General features: G+C 39.7%; 1 protein-coding gene across 3 annotated transcripts in view; it reads left to right on the top strand.

The window, feature by feature from the left end:
* Positions 1 to 21,792, top strand: part of LOC137173525 (collagen alpha-1(XVIII) chain-like) — a 60,655-nt gene that overhangs the window by 30,894 nt on the left and 7,969 nt on the right. For all 3 annotated transcript variants that reach the window (XM_067578400.1, XM_067578401.1, XM_067578402.1), the window contains exons 3-23: positions 4,275 to 4,522; positions 4,630 to 4,800; positions 5,690 to 5,821; positions 11,308 to 11,382; positions 12,384 to 12,476; positions 14,133 to 14,271; positions 14,739 to 14,782; positions 15,055 to 15,252; positions 15,424 to 15,450; positions 15,803 to 15,865; positions 16,060 to 16,140; positions 16,903 to 16,956; positions 17,303 to 17,449; positions 18,867 to 18,920; positions 19,421 to 19,456; positions 19,754 to 19,888; positions 20,300 to 20,359; positions 20,511 to 20,546; positions 20,810 to 20,854; positions 21,300 to 21,362; positions 21,696 to 21,731. In XM_067578400.1, the coding sequence (XP_067434501.1) occupies positions 4,275 to 4,522; positions 4,630 to 4,800; positions 5,690 to 5,821; positions 11,308 to 11,382; positions 12,384 to 12,476; positions 14,133 to 14,271; positions 14,739 to 14,782; positions 15,055 to 15,252; positions 15,424 to 15,450; positions 15,803 to 15,865; positions 16,060 to 16,140; positions 16,903 to 16,956; positions 17,303 to 17,449; positions 18,867 to 18,920; positions 19,421 to 19,456; positions 19,754 to 19,888; positions 20,300 to 20,359; positions 20,511 to 20,546; positions 20,810 to 20,854; positions 21,300 to 21,362; positions 21,696 to 21,731 (1,937 nt within the window). The remainder of the gene's footprint in view (positions 1 to 4,274; positions 4,523 to 4,629; positions 4,801 to 5,689; positions 5,822 to 11,307; positions 11,383 to 12,383; positions 12,477 to 14,132; positions 14,272 to 14,738; positions 14,783 to 15,054; positions 15,253 to 15,423; positions 15,451 to 15,802; positions 15,866 to 16,059; positions 16,141 to 16,902; positions 16,957 to 17,302; positions 17,450 to 18,866; positions 18,921 to 19,420; positions 19,457 to 19,753; positions 19,889 to 20,299; positions 20,360 to 20,510; positions 20,547 to 20,809; positions 20,855 to 21,299; positions 21,363 to 21,695; positions 21,732 to 21,792) is intronic.

Consider the following 21,792-nt stretch of genomic DNA (forward strand, 5'->3'; position numbering starts at 1 on the left):
TGGTGGTCACTATTAATGCAACAAGGGCCCATCGTTCCCATAATGTGTCCAAATATAGAAAAGTTCAGCAGCTTTAATCAATAACATTAAATTTACAATCATATTCTATTGCATGTCAGAAAAAGTACACAGTCTGTGCAGGAGACACCGTCCTGTCCATCATAAGTTACATGTGTATTTGTGCAGCTGTGTGTGTGTGTGCATCAGTTGCGGTGCATTAAGAGTTTTGCCCTTAGCTGTCTGCCCTAATATTATAATAAATACAACATTTGTTCATTTTTTTCATCCATGCAGTGAGTGCTGTGGTGTCGACTTCATCTGTTTTCAATCGATGCGAACTGCCGTTTCGCTGTCGTACAGTTGAGCTTTAAATTTATCTTCCAAATAACATTTTTTTTCTGATTTGAAGCAGCAAACGAGATTCATTTTGAAATGGCAGTCCTCGTGCATCTCAAGTGCTGCTTAAGTGGGAGCAGGGTACATCTTCTCTTGCTATTCATAACAGTCTGGATTTAGCCATAGCGGCGTGTCGCAACTGGACGTTGCAGTCAGAGACACCCACTCCAACCCAGTGACCCGTTTAGGAAACAGTCCTGCGGAGGGAGAGAGCGGAGTTTGGACAGAGAGCAGATATTCAAACATCAGACATAAACAGACAGTGTTGTTATGTGGGAGTACTGTGGTTTTATAGTAAATGGTTACTGTATATAAAATAAAATATTCCTATTATTCCTGGAGTGTTGTAATTTAGATTTTCCTTCACTCTGGTTGATTCCACCTCAAATAGCCGTGTCCTTTCCCATAATGCAGGCGAGCCCAGTAGCATCATGGTCTATTGAGGCTAATGTCACCGTCAATATCTATTTATCATCTAACGCGTTTTTTCATAAAAACACTTGCTCTGTCTTTCCGAGGAAGTCGCACTATAATCTGACTGATTTACTATTTCTGCTGAAGGAAATTTCTTATTGAAGTGGTAATGAAATAATAAAATATCATAATCCCATAAATGAAATATATCTCCCAGAACAGAGGGATTCATAGTGACACATGCTGAATATGGTGATTTATTTCCCTTTGCTTTCCACTGAATATGCTATCGTGTTGTCTGGATGTACTCAGAGTACTCAGTGAGAATTTACATTGTCCCTATTGTGTCACTTAAATTACAAACTCAAAACTCTGTATTCTGATAGCCTGTGATGATGTCCAATACATCATCATCTTACTTGGAAAAGAGTTCACCTTTCACATCAGTGTTATATCTCAATCACTCAAAGACTTAATCACATGGCAGCATCTTGTATATTTTTTTTTTTACACACCTTGAAGTTATTAGTGTGAACGCTAGCTAGTACATGCACTGTATCTCCTGAGCCTTCCTCCTCTTCCCTGCTCTCTTGTTTTCTTGCCCTGTTTCAGTGCAGGTGGGATTCAGACTCAGCCAAGACTGATTACATTGAGAAGTCACACCCTGACCGGAATTACTCAGAAGTTTCACACTGCTGACTTCTTCCTACGCTGGGATGTTTTACATTTTCGCTGCTCTAATTTCATCATTCACAGCCTTGTTAAGATAAACACGTGCATAACTTATCAATAAAGCCAAATTCCTTCAACATGATCAGCTTACAAACACAGTGATGAGATGACACCTGACACAGGACAAACACCGATTGGATGTCGCTCTTGTATGTTCCTGCTGCATCATGAGAACTTGAGTGGGGACAGAGTCTTAGTTTCCATGGCGATCTGTCCTAATGTGAAGTCTCTGACCCGGTGGAGGCACATCTGCGGTGATGTCACTTTTTAGGCAAAGACAGAGAGAAGTGACAGGCTGAGCTATGGGAATGTTGGCCGATACACTTTGGCAGGAGTTCACCACTGACAACACGGCGAAGTCTGCGTCTAGAGGCAAGGCCGCCAATGAGCTAATCTCTAATCTCTGATTCCAGGATTCTTTGGAATCAGAAGTGGGTCAAAGAGTGTTTGGAAAATATTTCTTGCTTGCTTTGAGCTTGTTTTAGTGTGATTAGATTTCACTGCATCAGCTCAATACAGCAACTGCCTGAAAGTGAAAACAATTTTTTTGACAATTCAGAGTTTACCTGAACTTTTTACTAACTCTATTTTACTAAACTCAGACCTACTCTCAGTTAAATTCTTATAGAAACAAAAACTAAACACCTGCACTGAACGCATTCACTGTGGACAAATGCTTCTTCCAAAAGGAGGGGGGGGACTGGGACTGAAAGCTGTGTTTATCACAATCACATTCAGATTTTGGCTATCAAAACCAAGCTTTTAGAAACTCATATACGCCCACACAGACACAAGGCTTAGCGAGCTTTCTGTTGACTCTAACGCACTCCAGTATCACTCATCTTAAGTGTCTACGTAGCCAGAAAGATAAAGAAGAAGAGATTTACTGTAGCCATTTTGCAGCTGTTTTCAGATTTAGTTGTCTGTGGATGTAGTCTAAGATAACAACTCCAGAGGGTGAAGGATAGCTCTCAAAACATGACTATAACATCCAAAATCCCCGATAGCTAAAACAATATCAGCCAACTTTTTTTAAAAGTGCCCCAGAGACAGCGTTTCAACAGAAGCAGCTCTAAACTACAATCCAGCTACAGTGGAGGATATACAGCAGAATGGTGTGAGTTGCATTTCATTGTTATTTTTTAATTGCCGCAGCCTTTCGGGCTTTCAATCCAATTAATGCACGGGGGGGAAGGAGTGTGCCTCTCTTCCTGTGAGAAGCCTTACTGACCACACACACACTCGCAATGCATTCATGAATGTTTGCGCTCTCCATCTCGCTCTCTCTCTCTTTCTTTTCCTCTTTTTGTTTTTGTCGAGCCTACACACACACACACACACACACACACACACACACACACACACACACACACACACACACACGCCACGCGGTAAGCCTAATTTACAGGAGCTGCCACTGCGCAGCACGTGTGTATTAGTCTAGCCTAATGCCTTCCAGATGCCCAGCCTCTGTACCCCGCTGCCCATACGCACTAAAAGAACAGACGATTGTTCCTGGGGTCTTCCCACTAAGGAGAACCAGGTGTGGAGAGGATAGTGTGTGTGTGTGTGTGTGTGTGCATGACTGTGTGTGTGTGACGGACAGAAAGACAAAGTGTAAGAAGTGAAGAAAAGAGATGTTGTGGTAGGTTGGCATTCAGGAAGTGCTTGCATGTCTATCAGAGAGAGAGAATAAGAGACATGTCCATGCATTCTGGCCTGTTGAGAGAACTTGTGTGTGCTTTTATCTGTGCATGCGTGACAGACAGAGCAAGCAAATGTGCATTCAGGCATGCACACAGTAATAGTAAGTTTACAGAGTGAGATGACATAGATAGATGGAGGCCTTTCACAACCTCTTGGCAAATTTTATGGGGTGTATCTGACAAGCTGTCAAACATCAAAATGTCTAAAGACACAGGCAGGGATGCTGTAACCTTCCAGACTGGATCCAGAAGGCTCATTGAGAAAAGCTGTGTAGAAAATCAGAGGGGATTTACAGCCTTTAGGGTATGCTAAAACTCCATGCTCAACCAATATTAGCATGTATAAAACATATTTAGGGGATTCCTGAAGTTTTCACCATCTAGTGAAAATTTAATCAGTTACTTTCTTTTTATTTTCAGTGCAGTGGGGAATTATGAGATGATTGCAACTCCCACACTGTCTCTGTGGAGAAGTGTTTCAGTCTTCTGACTCATTGCTCAATTAACCCACTAGGGGGCTCTGGAGGGAAACATTAGCTGTACGCCTCCCCCGCTGCCCCCTCCCACTCCTCCTGCTCTGTACATTGTGTATGTACCCTGTCACTTTCAAGTACTCATCAAAGAGGGAGAGCATACAGACAGACATTTTAACACTCAGAGCTCTGAAACCAGTTGATTTTCACTTCAGATGAGACGACAGCTACAGAGGAGATCTAGCTGCAGGTTGCAGTTTCTCTCAGACAAACAAGATCAATAAATCATTAATACAGTAATTGCAGGGATTGAAATAAAGGAGGCTCCAGGCACCGATAGACAGGAAATGCATGATGGCCAAATTCTGCACCAGTGAAATTCAACTGAACTCTTGTTGTTTCCATGTGTTTTTCCTTTTTGTTTGATTTTTCATGTCATGTAGTTTGGTAAATGTGTCAGTAGTTCAGTGATGCACTGTGATACGCTTGTTGGATGAAAAATGTATTTTCTTTCCCCCTCCACTAACATGTTTTCCACCTCTGTGTTTTTCAGACCGTGGTTCTCAGGGATCCTTGGACCTGACAGAGTTGATCGGCGTTCCCCTACCCCCCTCCGTTTCCTTTGTTACGGGCTTCGAGGGTTACCCTGCCTACAGCTTCGGCCCGGATGCCAATGTTGGCCGCCTCACCAAGTCATTCATCCCTGATCCATTCCACTATGACTTTGCCATCACAGTCACGGCTAAACCCACCACGAGACATGGTGGCGTGCTGTTCGCCATTACGGATGCTTACCAAAAAGTAAGACACTGTAGTTCCATTACCGAATTTCCTACCACATATAAACACAAGGAAAGTAAAAGAGAGTTCTCTGCATCACTTGATTATTATTATTGTTTTTTGTTAAGATTGTACACTTGGGTATAGCGTTGTCTGAAGTGGAGGATGGTTCCCAGAGAGTCGTATTGTACTACACTGAACCAGGAACGACAGATGGAACCCAGGAAGCTGCTTCCTTCAAGATGGGAGACCTGACAGGAAGATGGGCGAGGTTTACCCTGACTGTACAGGGAGCTGAGGTGGGTGTAGTGTAGTGCACTGTAGTGTCTGGAAGATACAGTATTTGTCACATTTCAACAAAGATTGGCTGCATCTACCAACTCCTGCACTGCATTTAAACAACTTTGCATGGAATTCGCAAATAGCTAATTTTTGGAGGGGCTATTTTCAGCCGCGGGTTTAGTGAACAGCATGGTAGTGTCAAAATACACTACAGTCCCTGTCTTCATTGTAAAAACAGAGCATGTCATCCAGTGCAATAGTGTGGCTTATTGATGTATTTTTAATAGTTCTTGGTCAACACTGGAGCTCTATAACACAGAGGAATGAGCTATATATATATATATTTCATGGGATTACTTATGCAGTATGAAAAAAAATCTTGCTTTTTCAACATTATTCTGATGCAATAAGATTGTGTTTGTAGAAAAAAATGTGCATTCCCAGTGAAAATTTATTGAATCTGTGTTGCTTTAAGCCATGTTTTTACCCTACATGTCTGGCAATTTCACTCTACAACGAGGAGACGCCAAAGTCAGAACTTTTCAGATCTTACGCACGGGGGCTTTAAATAGGCTACATGTGGCACTTTTATCTCTTACAGATGTTTCTATAATTTATGAGGATCTCCTCATAAATTGAAACTAAGCTGAGAGCTTGGATAGATAGATGGATAGACGGACAGACAGACAGGCAGAAAGACAGACAGATGGATACATAGATAGATAGATAGATAGATAGATATGCATGCACCTTATATAATATAATACAATCTGTCCATGTATACATGCAGTGGATAAGGTTTCCTCTATGTTCTATTCTCTGCAAGTCTTCCATTTGTTATCAATTTGATCATGGTTTTCTGTCAAACTGAAGATGTATATGTGTGTATCTGTGCTTGTTCCTCAGGTGCGTCTCTACATGGACTGTGAGGAATACCACCGAGTTGACTTCATCAGAAGCCGTCGGCCTCTGACCTTCGAGGCCAGCTCAGGGATCTTTGTAGGAAACGCTGGGGGTACAGGCCTGGCGAGGTTTGTGGTGAGTCTGGATGGTACTAGATTTACTGTTGTGTGTGCACAAGTGTGTATGGTTATCTCCTGCATGATCAGCACTTGAGGGTTTCTCCACTACTTCCTCCTTTGTGTCTCAGTCTTTCCTATATGGGAGCTGCATTTCAACATACATTATTCCCTGTTCTCCCCATCATTTGGTTTGGACCAATGAGTGGAGGATAGATGTCAAATCCACTGGCAGAAACAAACATGGCATTTAGTGATTGCCTATTTGAGACATGAACACAATAGTCTTTGTTGGCAGCTTCATGACCTCCACAGGAGACAAGGAATGAATGACCGCATATGTTTATGAGCACTGCCTTGTCCCATGAGAGCTCATAAATGACGAGCTGTATATGATTTACATTTTTGGAACATGGCTGATAGTCTCTCATCTTGAACGACTTAATCTGAGTGCAACTGTTGGTGCACTTGCCAAATCTTTCATTTAAGAGTATCAGTAAACAACAGCAAGTATGCAAGGGTTCAGGTTCCAACCTCACACAATTGTTAATAAAATAAAATATTCCTGTGTGGTTATAATGAGGGTATGTGATAGAGAAGTGCTGACGAATCAAATCCAGGAGAAGAGGTAGTAACACATGCCATGTTATATTCTGTTCTCAGTGCTCTTGTAAAAGAAAATAAACTGGTAAATGCTTCAGCGGTTTCCTCCCAATCATCCATGATTTGCTCATTTGTAATTGCAAGAAATGGCTGTGTTTGTCCTGGTGTAACAGGATGGATGATGAGAGGAAAATAGTTTGGTGTAAAGGCAAAAGCATTAAGTAATGTGCTATCTGGACGGTATAAGCAAGTAAGAGATATTAATCTCAGCCTGAATTTTTATGAGTTTTTAGTTTCATCAAAACGTTAAATCTGAAACCACAGAATAATAAATTTGAATAAGAGAAGAGCTAAGCACATCCTGTACTATAAAACATGCCAATAAATATTTTTTTTCTGAATAAATCAGCTTGTGACCGGTAGCTAAACAAACAAAATAAAAGATCTGTGACCTCTAAAAACAAGAACCAGGCCTGCTGCATTGCAACCTTTTGTCCTTTTCTTCACTGACTCGTTGTTATGTAAGTCCACATGACGGACAAACTACAAGATGTCTAGTTTCCAGGACAGTGGAAAGTTCTTATTGCTGAGCTTTTTTCCTCCCTCTCATTAAGCTTTTATTGGAGAAATCTGAGTAGAGTTTCAAACAAATCCAAGGGAGGGAGGGCGCGTGTTTATTCGTGAATTCATGGTCTCAGAGGGGAGTCTATTTTGTTGCTGGAAGAATATATCCAATAGGTTTGTCTACCTACTGTGGTTTAAAACCAAATATGACGTGGGTATTTCCATCACAAAGAGTCTCTTTTTCAGACCAGAATTAACTCACTGTAGCCCTTTTTAAACTCTTAGAAATATCCTGTGGCCACCTTGTAGAGCATAAGTGATGACTTCATTTTAAGACCTCAGCAGGTTAATACTTTTAAAATTGCTTTTCCGCATAGTGTTACAATTCAATTTGGGATCATTTTAACCAAGATGAAATTACTATCATTTTACCTCATGAATCTTATCTATTGTCATGCTTTCAAACCTTGTGGGAACTAAGTAGTTAAAATGAGCTGATAGCAATTTCTTAGATCACAGACAGAAAACCCCGGCAACATACTTTAGCTTTTCAGAAAGACAGATGAAATTAATAACTCCACTCTATAAATGAATGGTAACAATCTTATCATCTAACTCTTGGCAAGAAAACAGTTTAGTCCCCTTATACTACTCATAGTATAAAAAACCCCAAACACTGTAGTCACCATTGTTCAAACATTGTAGATATCGTATTTGGCTACAAGTGGTTGAGTGACATCAACCAGAAACTCTCGAGAGCTTTCTCTCTCCTCCCTCTTCACTTTATCTTCCAACAAGCTCCATCTCCTTTATTGCTCCCTTCCCTCTCTTCATACAGCGCTTCGCCTGCTCGCACCCATCTTCCCTCTCTCTCTCTCTCAGAGAAAGAGGACCAGTAGTGGCCGTCTGTTTCCAGCTGTTCAGTGTTTGAACTGGCAGCTCCGTCAGAGATCCTGCATCTCAACCCGGGGAGAGCAATAACAGCCACGCAGCAGCAGCAGCAGCAGCAGCAGCAGCAGCAGTAGCTCTCTGCTGCAGTACACTTACACACACGGCTCCACATGAACACACACATGCAAACAAATTTACCGAAATATCTTCTCCCACAGTGACTTATTCACTCGTCTTTTTTTTTGCTTTCCTCGGTTTCCCTGAACGCACCCCATGTTCGGTGTTGGGAAATGTTTGTGTGTGGCTGGCACCGTCTGTAGATGTGTGTGTGTTTGTGAGAAAGAGAAAAAACAGAAAGAGTTTTATGAGTCTTTTGACTCTACCAGAGGAACTAAATTTGTATTCTTTACCCGTAATCTTAATGTTAAACACTGTCAAGTATGTTTATGATCACACAGTTTGTCTTGAGTATCTCTCGCTACAGATTTAAACAAGCTGATATTGAGATAAATTAATGTTTGCTATAGACTTTAAAACCACAACTTGCTTTCCTTTCATCACCATGGCAAGTTTATTTCCCAAGAGATGGCGATATCCTTTTTAAAGGGGCAGAGTTGGAAGGACAAATTGGTCTTGGGTCATTAGTTTTGGAAAATCAGATCAAACATATATGTATGTATGCTCAATTTAGATTTGCCAGTGATGCTGAAAAACACTATTATGTGAGATTAGATACCCTGAATGACATCCCTGCATATATGTGTTTTTCATAGTCCATTAGTCATGATACATTTTTTGATTTGTAATCAAATTAACTGGCGACACCTTGTGGCAAAAAGAGGTTCTCAGCACATTATCTCATACAGACATTGACTACGTTGAAATAAACATGAATGTGTCACAGCTTCTTTAATTATCTAAAAAAAAATCAATTAAAAGTGGCTCGACCTCAGCCACAGCGGTGATGGCATCCATTCATAAGCATTTGACCAGCAGCAGCTGAAGTGACTTGCTCTCTGTTGCTTTGGCAACAACATTTTCCTCAACATGGTGACTGCCAGTAACTGCAAACACAGAACAGTGCCTTGGAAGTACTTAACCTTCTACTCAGGCGTCCCGGGCATCTAAAAACTCCTGATTACTAATCTGTGGACATGAGTCAGACTTACAAAATATACACAAACAGTCTTTATTTCCAAGCTGTGGGACGACAACCAGAGGCTGATTTGTTTTAACGAACTGTAAATGAGGAGCTTCTTAGATGGAAGGTATGAGGAAACATCACTATTGTACAACTTCAGAACGTTTTTAAATTACATTCTCATAGATAAAGAAGCATATTGTTCTTAAAAACTTTAGAAAGTGATTTACAGTACATGCATAGCAACCATTCAGCATATGTCACACATAGACACTTAGAGGTTGAGGTCTTAGATACTTTAGTAGGTCCCCTGACACTTTTATTTTTAGCGAGTAGACAGACTGGTAGCATTACATCTCCACACAGTCATTTGTGTTATGGCCCTAGCTCTGTGTGTGTGTGTTAGCAAGCTTTTTTAGCATGGAAGAATAAATGTTTCAGTCAAACAAACTGGCACTGACAAATCGTTCCGCTGTCCAAGTGTTTACATTTGTATCATTGAATTGAGTTTTATAAACTGAGGTTGCGGTTTATTTTAAGGGGGAATTCACACACTAAAATGTTTAAAAGAAGCAGAAAAAGGTTTGTGTGGTGCAATCTTTGTTTGTTTCACACGTGTTGTTTACTGCACAAACAGATGTCTCTGATTTAGCTCCTCTCCCTCCCTCTCCATATCTCACTCCTTCACCACCGTTACATTTCATAAACCGTGCTTCATTCCATTAAAAACAGGTGTTTTCCTCTGGCCTAGACTCACTATCAATAAATTTGGCTGACGTTGCCTTTCGCAAGTCTTTACTGATCTAACAAGATGACACACTCATTGGCTCCCAGATTTAAAGGATCATTCACAATCGTACACGCTCATTCATACACTTAATAATTGGAAAAATACACCTCGCCTTTGCGGATGACGTGAGCCCCCCCCCTGTTCATTGGCGTGAGTAAACAGCTGCATGGACCAGATATTTCTACATTTAGGAACAGATTAGTTGGCTTAAACATGTGTGCTGACTGATGCTTGATAATGGTGGATTGAGAAACATTTATATAATGTTAATTGTAACAAATAATGTATGATTTTCTGTGTGGCACCAGAGCTTTAAAGAGTAATCTAGGCAATAATGTACAAGGTGTCCCAATATCAGAAAATGTAGTGGAGGGGAAGAATGTTTGTCATGGTTAATCAAAGAAGTTTTTGGTCAACATAAGCAGGGTTACAACTCTGCATGATAAAGTGGTTTAGGGGGGCATTCAACTGGCATATATTGGGTCCATCAACAGCCATGTATTGACACTTTGATGCCAGAATGTACCGTGACATTGCAACAAAACAGGTCCTGCTGTGACTGTTTTTCATTGCACACATCATAGACTCTAGGGCTGCAACAGCTATTGTCACCATCAATATATTCCAATTTCCTGATGCTGAATATTTCTTCAATAAAACGTCAGAAAATAGTGAAAAAAAACCCAAGCTGACATCTTCAAATGTCTTGTTTTTTAATGACCAACAGTCCAAAAAACAAAGATATTCAGTTTACTGTCAGAAAACAATCAAATTCTCACATTTGAGAAGCTGCAACCATTAAATTTGGCATTTATACTTAAAAAAATAACTGAAATGGTTATTTTATTGTTAAAGTAGTTTCCGATTAATTTTCATTGATCAAGACCTCATCTTTGCAGCTCTAATGCACTGGGAATGAGCACTTATGAACAAGAACGATGCTCGCTGTAGCGATCCAGGGACACTTTGAAGAACATTCAGGGGAAAAGATAATAATGATGACCACAAAACTCTGCTATCAACTTGATGGGATGAACTCAAACGCAGCATTGAGGGAGAATCCACCCATCAATCACGGCCAATTGAATCAGAGATTTCTGTGCTGTCAACTTAAACACTGGTAAACTGTACCAGTGTGAAATTGGCCCAAAGATGGTCCAACTATTATTGTTTTAGTCACTGTACTGCTCTTCAAAGCTATATATATATAATATTATATCTTATTACATATAAAATATAATCTGGTGCTTTAAGGTTGATGTGAAAATAGTCTTTGGTGCAGAGACAGTTTGAACAAGAGGCAGCTGTTCACTGCCAGATGTTTGTTGTAGTGTGTGAATGTCCATTTGAGCGTTTGTGTTAATAGCCAAATTATGTGTGGGGTAATGACTGAGACAGAAAGACAAAAGTTGTATGCTGGTGTGTGGGAAAAGTACACTAAGAACTAATGAACTAAATTACCATGAAACATAACACATACTCCCCTCTTCCTCCACTCCTCTCTTTCTTTCTCCAGGGCTCCATTCAGCAGCTGGTGTTAAAGTCCGATCCCACGGCCCCAGATGACCAGTGTGAGGAGGACGATCCTTATGTGAGTGAGCATGAAAAAACGCAGCCTGGGTACAACCAAAACATCTTTCAGAGCCTCAGCAGTCTAAACCTGGAACTATTGCTCCCTCTGCTGGTGTAAAAAGTGCACTACAGGTTCCAAGGTCATGGCTGTAACAGCAGGATATTGATGCCTGTGGTTGTCCACATACTTTTGGTCATATAGAGTATTTTTCGCTACATTAAGATAGTGTAATTATGCATATAAGGAACTGCTTAATATATATAATGCATGGTTATGTCTATATTTCTTCATTTCACCTCTCAGTCTATCAGTTCTTATGTACACTGCTTTAAAGGTAAATCATTTACCACAGTAGATATACGTCTGATAAAGTTACACAAGTCTCTTCTGCATTACTCACATCTGTTGTTTAGTGTTATGGCTGAATGCGTCCGGTATCCAAATTTCATGCATCTTTTGTTTGCTGTTTGTGATCCAAATTTCATGCATTTTATCCAACTCTGTTGTCCTTAAAACTAAATCACCACAGTGTCTCCCGATGGCTTGAATCAGAATAGATTAGCTGTTGTTTTGATACGAGGATAAACATCTTAAATGGTGTGTATTTCACAGTCAGTACTGATCATTCCACACGATTTAATATGCTTGAAAGAAATGTTGATTTTGTTGCATTGGTTTCTACCTCTCTTTCTCTATTCTGCACTCCTTTCTCCCCTCCCCTTTTCTCTATCTCTCCTTTTCTAACATTGTTTGGAGAGTTTTTATTATAAACTAATTACAGCCAGCATCATGACACAACATCTGGGAACCAAAAATCAGGGCATGCAAGCAGTTTTTTTTTTGTTTTTTTGCTTAAATAAGGAGAACACACATTTTTATGGTTTGTTTTCTCATTCTACTTTCTCATTCCCACAGCTTGAACTCAGATGGGATTTGACTGTAAAAGAGCGTTTAATTATTTCTGCCTATCTCTGTTTATCTACTGACTCACTTCTTCCTTGCTCCGATTTTCTTATCAGGCCTCTGGATACGGAAGCGGTGATGATGCTTATGAAGACGTTGAGGGAAAAGACGAAGTAAAGAAGATTGTAGAGGAGAGAGAGTATAACATGGTGCGTACATACACACACACACACACACACACACACACACACACACACACACACATGGCACACACGCGGCACACTGGCCTTCTGCCCTTCCCGTTTAGCTGGGCTGGACTTGGACCAAAGAAAACAGCTCTTATCCTCACAGGCCTGGAGGAGACTGGAGTGCGGTGATATATGTGCTGCTCTCTGAAAGGAAGAGGAAAAACAACCAACAGGGCGACAGGAAAGAGGCCGGGGTGGAAAGAGGACCAGATTATATTACTTAATATACGATGATGTTGCTAACTTTAATTATAAGAGAATGGCCAAGATAGAATCCCTCTGCTGTCTGAATGTCCTCCTCAAATTTGTCCACCTCTTTTTTCACAGATTCAGAGGTTAAACAAACAAATTTAAAAGAACTATCTTTCTGACTTATTAGCTGAGCTGGAGCTACTCTGGTATTCTTGCCTAAATACAATCAGAAGTGTACTGTAGTAAAGTTGTTGTAGACTGTAAACAAAAAGCTACTCATTTACAGCAACGAGTGCTTGTATATAGTTACGTCACATCTATGTAGAGGCTTCTAACTAATAATTACTCTTATTACTGAAGTTTGGTGAAAGTAATTTGTCATTTCTCTGACTGCTTTACAGGTCCCACTTTTAATTACTTTTTTTTCTACTATTAATTTAAACTGGAGAGGATCTGAGCCTAGTCAGTCACACACTTATGGACACATAGATTAGATTAGAAACTGTTAGAGGAGAGTGATTCTTTTTTCTTTACCAAAGACTTTCTTTCTCTAAATCAGGTCACTATTTGTCCAAATGAAATATTTTTGCTCTGACTTTGTTGATTTTACCTGACTGATTTTTATTTTTAATGTCACAAAGGTTTGAAAATATGGATCCTTGAGGTGTTTTTTGTGATAGCTCTTATCCAGATGTGTGCAGCTCTTAGCCAGCTCTGTGCTATTTGAAAAATGTCTCCCTCAGACACATCAGGGCAGTAAGATGACGGATTCAAATCCAATTCAGCACCTTTCCGAGGAAAGAGAAGATCCATTGCTTTTTCATTGGCAGTCATATTCATGGATCATTCATAAACAGGACAGCATGGCTTTTCTGGGGCACAAGGTCAAGACATTTATCACCACAGCAGAACTTTCAAAAATAATAATAAAAAAAAAAAGATTTCAAAATGTTGAAATAATGTGGTGCTCTGAGCCATCTTGGTGCAATATGTGGAATGTTGCTTTCAATCTCAGTCTGACACTGTAGCTGGATCTGCTCTGAGAGAAAACATTTCCTACCATCTGTGGCAAACACTCACTTTCTCTCCCTCTTTTTTTTTCTTTTTTACATTCTAAGCAGCTGTTTATGAATATGTCAAAAAGCCAAAAGCTAAAATATTATTATTTACACATCCTAAATCCACCCATTACACATCCACCCATTTAATGGTTGCAGAAAGTTTTACATAATAATTGTCTTTGCCAAAAAAAAAAAATGAATAACAATGTTGTTATTCACATTTTATGAAAGATAAATACATAAATAGAAAAAAGGCCATGCAGAAAAAAATCTAGCCTTCAAGTAGCAGTTTTTTTTTAGAGGACAGATGTTAAATTTCTATTTTTTTTTTCCACATTATTTCCCTTTTTTTTTTTTTTTTTAGCCCTTCCCTGAGTCGGACCCAATTTACAGCCCCCCAGTCCAAGCTCCGCCCACTGAGATGCCAATAGGTTATGATGATGATGATGATGAAGATATAGAGGAGATGTCTGGACAGGGGATGGAGATGACCACAGTTACAGGTGAAGAAAAGTTTGTTGATCACTACATTATTTTAGGGAAACTGTCTTTGTTGCCAGCAGATTGCAGTGATTCGGCTTCTGACCTTTGCCTTGCAGAAATTTAGCAAAACGCACACCTATCACTATGTCGCACACATGGACAGGTGCGTGGTGATATACTACAGATGGGTGACAAATTAAAGGAACATCTTACTAAGACACTTTATGTTGGTTTTTCCTTTAATTTTTCACCCATCTGTATATTATACATGTCCAAGGCTGCACCTTCTGTGTTGTAGTTCATAAATTCACCAGCAGATGTTGCTGCTGCTGCAGTCTCCCTAATAGAAACACCTTTTCTGACCTGCCATAAATTAAGATTACATATTCTAATAATATAGGTAACCATTCTGACTAGCACCATCTTATTTTGTTGCAAACTGAACTGGCTAATGTTTTTATTTGCTCACTTTGTCTCTTTGTTATAGTAATATCACCTCAGACAGCTACTCCAGCCTCCATACTTGACACTGTAAGTAGTGATTCCTTCATAATTTGGATGCATGATGGACAGTACATATTTGACTTTTTACCTAGTTAATACATGCATTTGTATGGCTGTTCAGTAATATTGAAGATACATTAACAATGGCTTCATTTAATGTTTAATCAGAGTACCACTAGCCAAGATTTACTATAAAAATACACTCATCTATGAACCCAAATCCTCTATGTTAGATGCCTTTCTATATGCTAGTGATTGAATAAATAAATTAGTTACTAATGAGTCCATCCAACACTCAGTCCCTCCAGGTGTCTCAGGGACAGAAAGGGGAGCGAGGTGAGCCAGGTCCAGCAGGTCCCCCAGGAGCCCCCGGCCCTCCAGGACGATCCTCAGGAGGGGGAGATGGGGGAGATGGAGGGGAGCCGGGACCCCGGGGCCCACAGGGACCACAGGGGAATCCAGGCCCACCTGGAGTTCCTGGAAAAGATGGACAGACTGTAAGATTTATATGCTCACTTGTTTTGATTTATTCAAAGAATTCTTTCTAAAAACCATGTAGATATCATAGAACATCAGATAAACTATTTAAAGCGCATTCAGTTGTTTATGTCAGTCCTACAGGTCAACAGATAAAATAATGGATTGTTTTTCCATTTTTGTCTTTACAGGGAAGCAAAGGTGAAACTGGTGTCCCAGTAAGTAAAGTGTTTCCTGTCTTGCAGATATTAGTTCTTTCTTTTAGGAGTCAATTTTTAGAGGAGAAAACTATTTGCTGGATTATACCTATTGTCAACAAACATATACCGATTCAGAGAACTAGCTGATACTGAATGCTGACCCAACCATTAACCTTTACTGAACAGTATACTGTTATGCCACTATAAGTTGGGGTCACATCGAAACATCAGAGCAAGTTACAGTCTAGGCCTCGGTATCTGTAACATTCCTGCTTTCACTGCTCACTGCTGGAGACTCTGTGTCCAGGATTAAGTGTCAGTGTGCTGAAATTGAACCTCTGATATTGAGCTGTGATTGTCTTGTTCTCAGGGAGAGAGTGGGATTCCAGGATTTCCAGGGCTTCAGGGAGAGCCTGGACCTAAAGGAGACAAGGTACACACTGTTTTTAAAAAAAATGTGATACTTGGATGTACATTTGGCTCATTACATTTAATATGCTGGCAGACTCATTGCTATTGCAAAGACTGTTATGGACTAATAAAATGACCCAATGGATAAATCAGTAATTATGTAGATCACTGAATGTACAAATACATGCATAAATATCTCAATGCTGTCTCTTGCAGGGTGATCCTGGTGTTGGATTACCAGGCCCTCCAGGGCCACCTGGACCTCCAGGTCGACCTAGCAAGTCTGCCATGTTCATGGTAGGTTGTTAAATATGTTCTTTGACCTTTACAAGGTTCTCAGAAAATTTGACTTCCAGAAATCAATATTTAAGTCCAATCTTAAGCTAAAAATTGGTAATATAAAGGGTCAATGTAGATTTAGCAATACAAACAGCGCATTTATTGGCTAGATACTTTACTTATTCTGCTATTGAGACGATTTGATTTGTTGGTTAGAACATGTCTGAAACGTAGACGCTGAGTTATTTTTGCTGAAGTTAGTATTGTAAGTGGAAGTTGTGGATTGCTACTTTGAGCTTTTAGTCCTGTTTAGTCATGTTTGAGCTTCTGGATAATTCTGGTATGTTTTGGTTTTAGGTGAAGTTACATTTTTAGGTAAACTCATTACATTCATTGACCTTTTTGTATTATTTGCCCAGTTTAGCTTATTTAGCAGTCGTTTAAGTTGGTTAATTGACATATAAACTGATAAAAAAAAACTACATATTCATCATCTGAAATGACTGACAGTTGCCTTGATGATAAGTCTTCTGGCATAAAAGTGAAACACAGCTGAAGATATTATATTTATTTTTTTGCTGATTGAAGCATTTATGTTTTGGAAATATTTAGTTATAAATTTCTAGACCTAAATCAATACCTAAGAAATGTATTTTTTATGTATTTTGTAATGAGACTCTTCAATTCTATCTATCTGAGGCCATCTGTCAGTTTATTAATTAGCTGGTTTATTTGATTTCTTATTAACTGATTTCTGGTGTTGTGTTATGTGTTCACCAGGAGGGGTCAGGATTTGAAGACTTTGACGGTGATGAGGAGAGAGAGATTATTAGGGTGAGTGACCTTCAGAAAGGACATCAGATCATATTTTGCATCATGTTGCATCAACTTTCTTTACTTTCTGGCTAATTGTTAACGTGCTTCAACATTCATACCATCATTCCACTGCTATCATGTTATTTTTTAAAGATATTACAGTACACAGATATTACACTATTTAAAAAATATGCATATGTATTATTTTATTGTCATGTGACTGTACAATGCCTCACCTTTTTGATATAAAGGTACACTCGCTGCATGCTGACCCAGCAGGACACTTATTAACAACATGAGCTGGACACATGGAACGTATCAAATTTCCACTTTGTGACTGACATATATTGACTTGTGTTAACAGGGGCCTCCAGGGCCTCCAGGGCCTCCTGGCCCCCCAGGGGAGCCGGGGTCCTCAGGAGCCTCATCTGGAGCCTCATCTGGGGAGATCTTTCCTGGACCACCTGGGGCTCCTGGGAAAGATGGAGAGAATGGTGAACCTGGACTCCCCGTAAGTTCAATGTTCTTTCCTATTTCCTAGTTTATCAATTAAAGCAAAATTTAAATGTAATGTTTCAAAAATACCACAGAAATTGTACATTCTTCACATGTTTATGTAGACCATACCTAACTTTTCAAACAATTATGGTATGTTTCTCATCTAAGTGGTTCCTAAGGACCGACTGCAAATGAGGGAGGATGTAACAATGATTTGTGCATAAATGCAAATAATTTCTTAATTGTGGCTAATAATATGTCAACAATAATAAAACTACAGTATATCCTTCATGATGTCAACTGTATTTGAACGACTGATTTTATCATTTGCTCATTTTACCTTTAGTAAAGCAGGGGAGACGTATAGTAGGTTGAAAAATGTTTTTCAAATTTAGTTTACACCTGAACTTAATTAGCCAAAGTGGAACAGATGAATATAAGGCAGAATTTGCGAGATGAAAATCCAGCAGGTATTTGTATAGAGGACATGTGAAAGCTTTATTTCAGCAACTGGAAGTTTACCGAATGAGATTAAGCCTCTCTGGTGTCCAGAAACCTTGCACTGCTGACCCAGCCTCTTTTTTCAGGTGATTGAGGAGTGGTTTAGTGGCTCTGGTTCTGATTCTTGGTCTGGTTCTGGTTCAGGGTCTGGTCAGGTATTAACAATCGGTCCCATCAAATCTAAGGGGCCAAAAAGACAGTATTTCCCCCAACTTTATTTGAAAACCCCATGTTCATTCACTGCTTTCCTGTCATTGCTTGCTGCACAGTATTGATCACATTATCATATTGGGTGTGTGTGTGAAATTTTGGACATGTGTGAATATATTGATGTATGAAGTACAGTTTGGACACACCTTCCCATTCCCTTGAAAGAGAAAGTGTGCCCCTACTGGTACCGTACATCGATATGTGTGCCTGTGTTCATTTGTAAATGTTTCTGCCTCACATTACAGCTCCACAGCACAGCACAAACTATATGCACCAACGTTTCAACAGTTACAATAGATCAAGTCTTTTCCCATTATTCCAGATAGCATAGGAAGCTAACAGCATTTTAGCAGAAACTACTGATAGAGCTTCAGAACATGGTCTAAGCTACGGTATTTGTTGGGGGAAATGTGTCTTTTCTCTTAAAAATGTCAGAGGCTTTAACTAACTGTGTGAATGGACTACTCACAGATTTCCAATATTTATTGCAGCACTGTTTTAGTTCATTAAAGTTCAGAAGAGCTCATTAGTTTTGCTTAATTTGTTCTCAGTTCACCCTTGTTAGCTTCCACTTAGCATCCACCTCTGTTCAAAAATAAAAAATTTAAACAACCACTGCAAACTGTGAAATGAATATACAAAGAAAAAATCCAACTGTTATCAAGTATCTGACATCTAAAATCTGAAATGTACAGTAAATAGCCCTGTCACTCTTGCAGGGAGTCGATGGAAAAGATGGGGATCCAGGGTCTGCCGGGGAAAAGGGAGACAAGGTGAGGCTACTGGATATTAGTTTACAATATAGCATAGAGTACATCATCACAATGTCTTAATACTAAGGTTAAGAGGTCGCCTGTTAACCCTAAAGTGCTCTCATCACACTGCTCTTTCAAAACATTGAATTCATACAAAGGCTTAATAAGTGTTTTTTTCCTCACATGTGAATATACAGCACACCAACCTTGACCTGGCTCTTGCTTATGTGATTTCTACCATGCTATCTTTTGTATGATCCCACTCTGATTTCCCTCGAGCAGATCTCTTAGTTCTCTGTTAGCAAAAACAATTAACCACAAAGCAAATAACCACCTAATACAAAGAGCCAAGCGCTTAATGAGGTGACCCCTCAGAATAATAAAGCTAAGGGGCTCGAGTGTAAACAAGTCTGTGTTGCAATAGCTGCTCTGCCTTTCTGTGCAAAACAGACACTGCAGTCCCTCTTCAGTCATTGCTGGAGCTAACGCAATTTTATTGTCTTTTATTTGTTTAACAGGGAGAGCCTGGTGTGAGCGGCCCACCAGGAACAAAGGTAAAATCTGATTATTTTATTGCTTGTCATCCTTAACTGGATAATGAACTACGGTATGAACTATGGTATTAATAGTCATACTGTATTACACTGTCCCTTTATATTGTTATTATACCCAAAGTATGTTTTTTTTTTTTTTTTTTTAACTTTTTTCCCTCTACCTCACCATTATTTCTCTTTATCTTTTCAAGTTGTCACCTACTCTCGTTTATGGTCTTTTACCTGTACTACCAGTTCTGTTATTAAGATGATCTTATGATCCTTTTGAATACAAACAATATCATATTTCTCACCCAGGGAGATCAGGGTCCTCCAGGGTTTCCAGGCCTTCCAGGGTCAGAGGGACCAGAAGGGCAGCCTGGTCCTAGGGGTGCACCTGGCCCTCCTGGGCCCCCAGGCCCCCCTGCAAGAGGCTTGGCCTTTGACTTTGAGGTACATCCTGTTTCACTGCTTCATGACCGGGTGACTTACAATTAAAGAATATTAGTATGATTGTAATCCTAAGGAATGAATAAATAATGATATGGAAAGTTGGCTAACATCAGTGCTACTGTTGTTGAGGGATTAGAGGTTGTTGGCTGTTTCTGCTTGGTCCCTGTAAGCAGAGTATGACCCTGGCAGTTATTTTAGCATGATATCCACACAATATCCCACTCCATATCTGCTTGGTATCAGCATGGAACCTGTGTCTTAAGTAATCGTTGGACAAATCTGAAGTTGTCTGCTTTTTCAGTGTAAATATGCGCGAGGACTGTAGATCTTTTGGATTTTATGGAATAGTGTGTGGAGACAATTATATGTTAGATATTCACAATTTGATCATTACATGTCCTTTTTTCTTAGGACCTGGAAGGATCTGGTATTCAGAGTGGATTTGGACCTGTGCTGTCCAGAGGCCCACAGGTACACAGTGTGTTAACATGAGGAGTGTTCTGCACAACAACATTTTTTTGTTTTCTTTTATTTTTTATCATATCAGTCACGTTATCATTTCATCACATTATCAACAGCTCATTGTGTCATCTCAGATATTCAATTTCTCTGTTTTCAACAGGGTCCTCCAGGAATACCTGGACTTCCAGGATCCAAGGTATGACATTTGTGTGTGTGTGTGTTTGTGTTCGGTACTTAAGGCTGGTGCCCACAACGTTAATGCTTTAAATCAGGGTTAAGATTTGGTTTGGAGCTAGGGGCAATGTTATGGTTGAGATTTGGGTAAGCTTACAGGGAATTAACTTTAACAATTTCTCTCAAAATTGAGTATATTATATATTTTTTATATGCAATTATACGATTCAGGTAAGTGATAGTTTTGATTTGATGTTGAACATGATTTTTTTGGTCCTCTCATAGGGCGAAGATGGTTTGAAGGGCTCTGCGGGAGTGCCAGGGCAAAAGGTGAGTCTGCTATCATGTTTAGCTCCTTCTGATTGCTTTTTTCAGATGCTGGTGTTATATTAGCATGAATCAGACACACTTCTTAAAAGTCTGGACCCTTGAGGTCAAAGTGAACAGCTGTAAAGTGAAAGGCCACATGGCCACAAGGCATGAAAGCTTTTGGCAGCAAGGTATTCTAGAGAGCAGAGACATTGTCTACTCAGCAGGTTCAGGATCTGGAGGTTGTAGCTCTTACTGAATCTGACCTGACCACCCAATGTTATCTCTAATTTGACTTTACATCACTAAAACTCATTTATAGAAATGTCTTTATGCAAGCAGAAGGCAGAAACCAAGACAATTTGTTTCAGTTTTTACTCCCTCACATTTTAGCACTAGAAAAGTACAGAAAATATGTGTGAAGCGATGTGTGAAGCATGATTATTAACCTTCATGGTTTCTGCAGGGGGAAGCAGGTGTTACAGGACCACCAGGGCTTCCAGGGCTGCAGGGAGTAAAAGGGGAAGAGGTCAGTAAATTGATGGACTCGGTGGATACATGAACAAAGTAAAGATTTCATTAAAATGTTAACTTCTCCATATGCTTCACACCAATTGCAACTGGCTCCTATAGTGTCTTTCTGTGAAATAAGTAACAGGCAAGCCTGTTTTAAAAACTAGAGTTTGAATAACAGCACACACACACACACGAACACACATTTTAACACATGGCTTATTTTAACATTGTCAGCCATATGAAGACAAAACAAAAGGACAAGATTAAAGTATACAGCCATGAAACACACAACAATAACTGGATGTTTAACTTTGATTATCTGCGTTTTACCTTGTGTGATCTACAGGGACCAAAGGGGGACACAGGTGACCCAGGACAAAAGGTAAAACCAGCAGAGAGTGGATATGTTGTATGATGTGACCACACTCACACATGCACATCTG

This window comes from Thunnus thynnus, chromosome 21 (genome assembly GCF_963924715.1).
Source record: "Thunnus thynnus chromosome 21, fThuThy2.1, whole genome shotgun sequence".
NCBI lineage: Eukaryota > Metazoa > Chordata > Actinopteri > Scombriformes > Scombridae > Thunnus > Thunnus thynnus.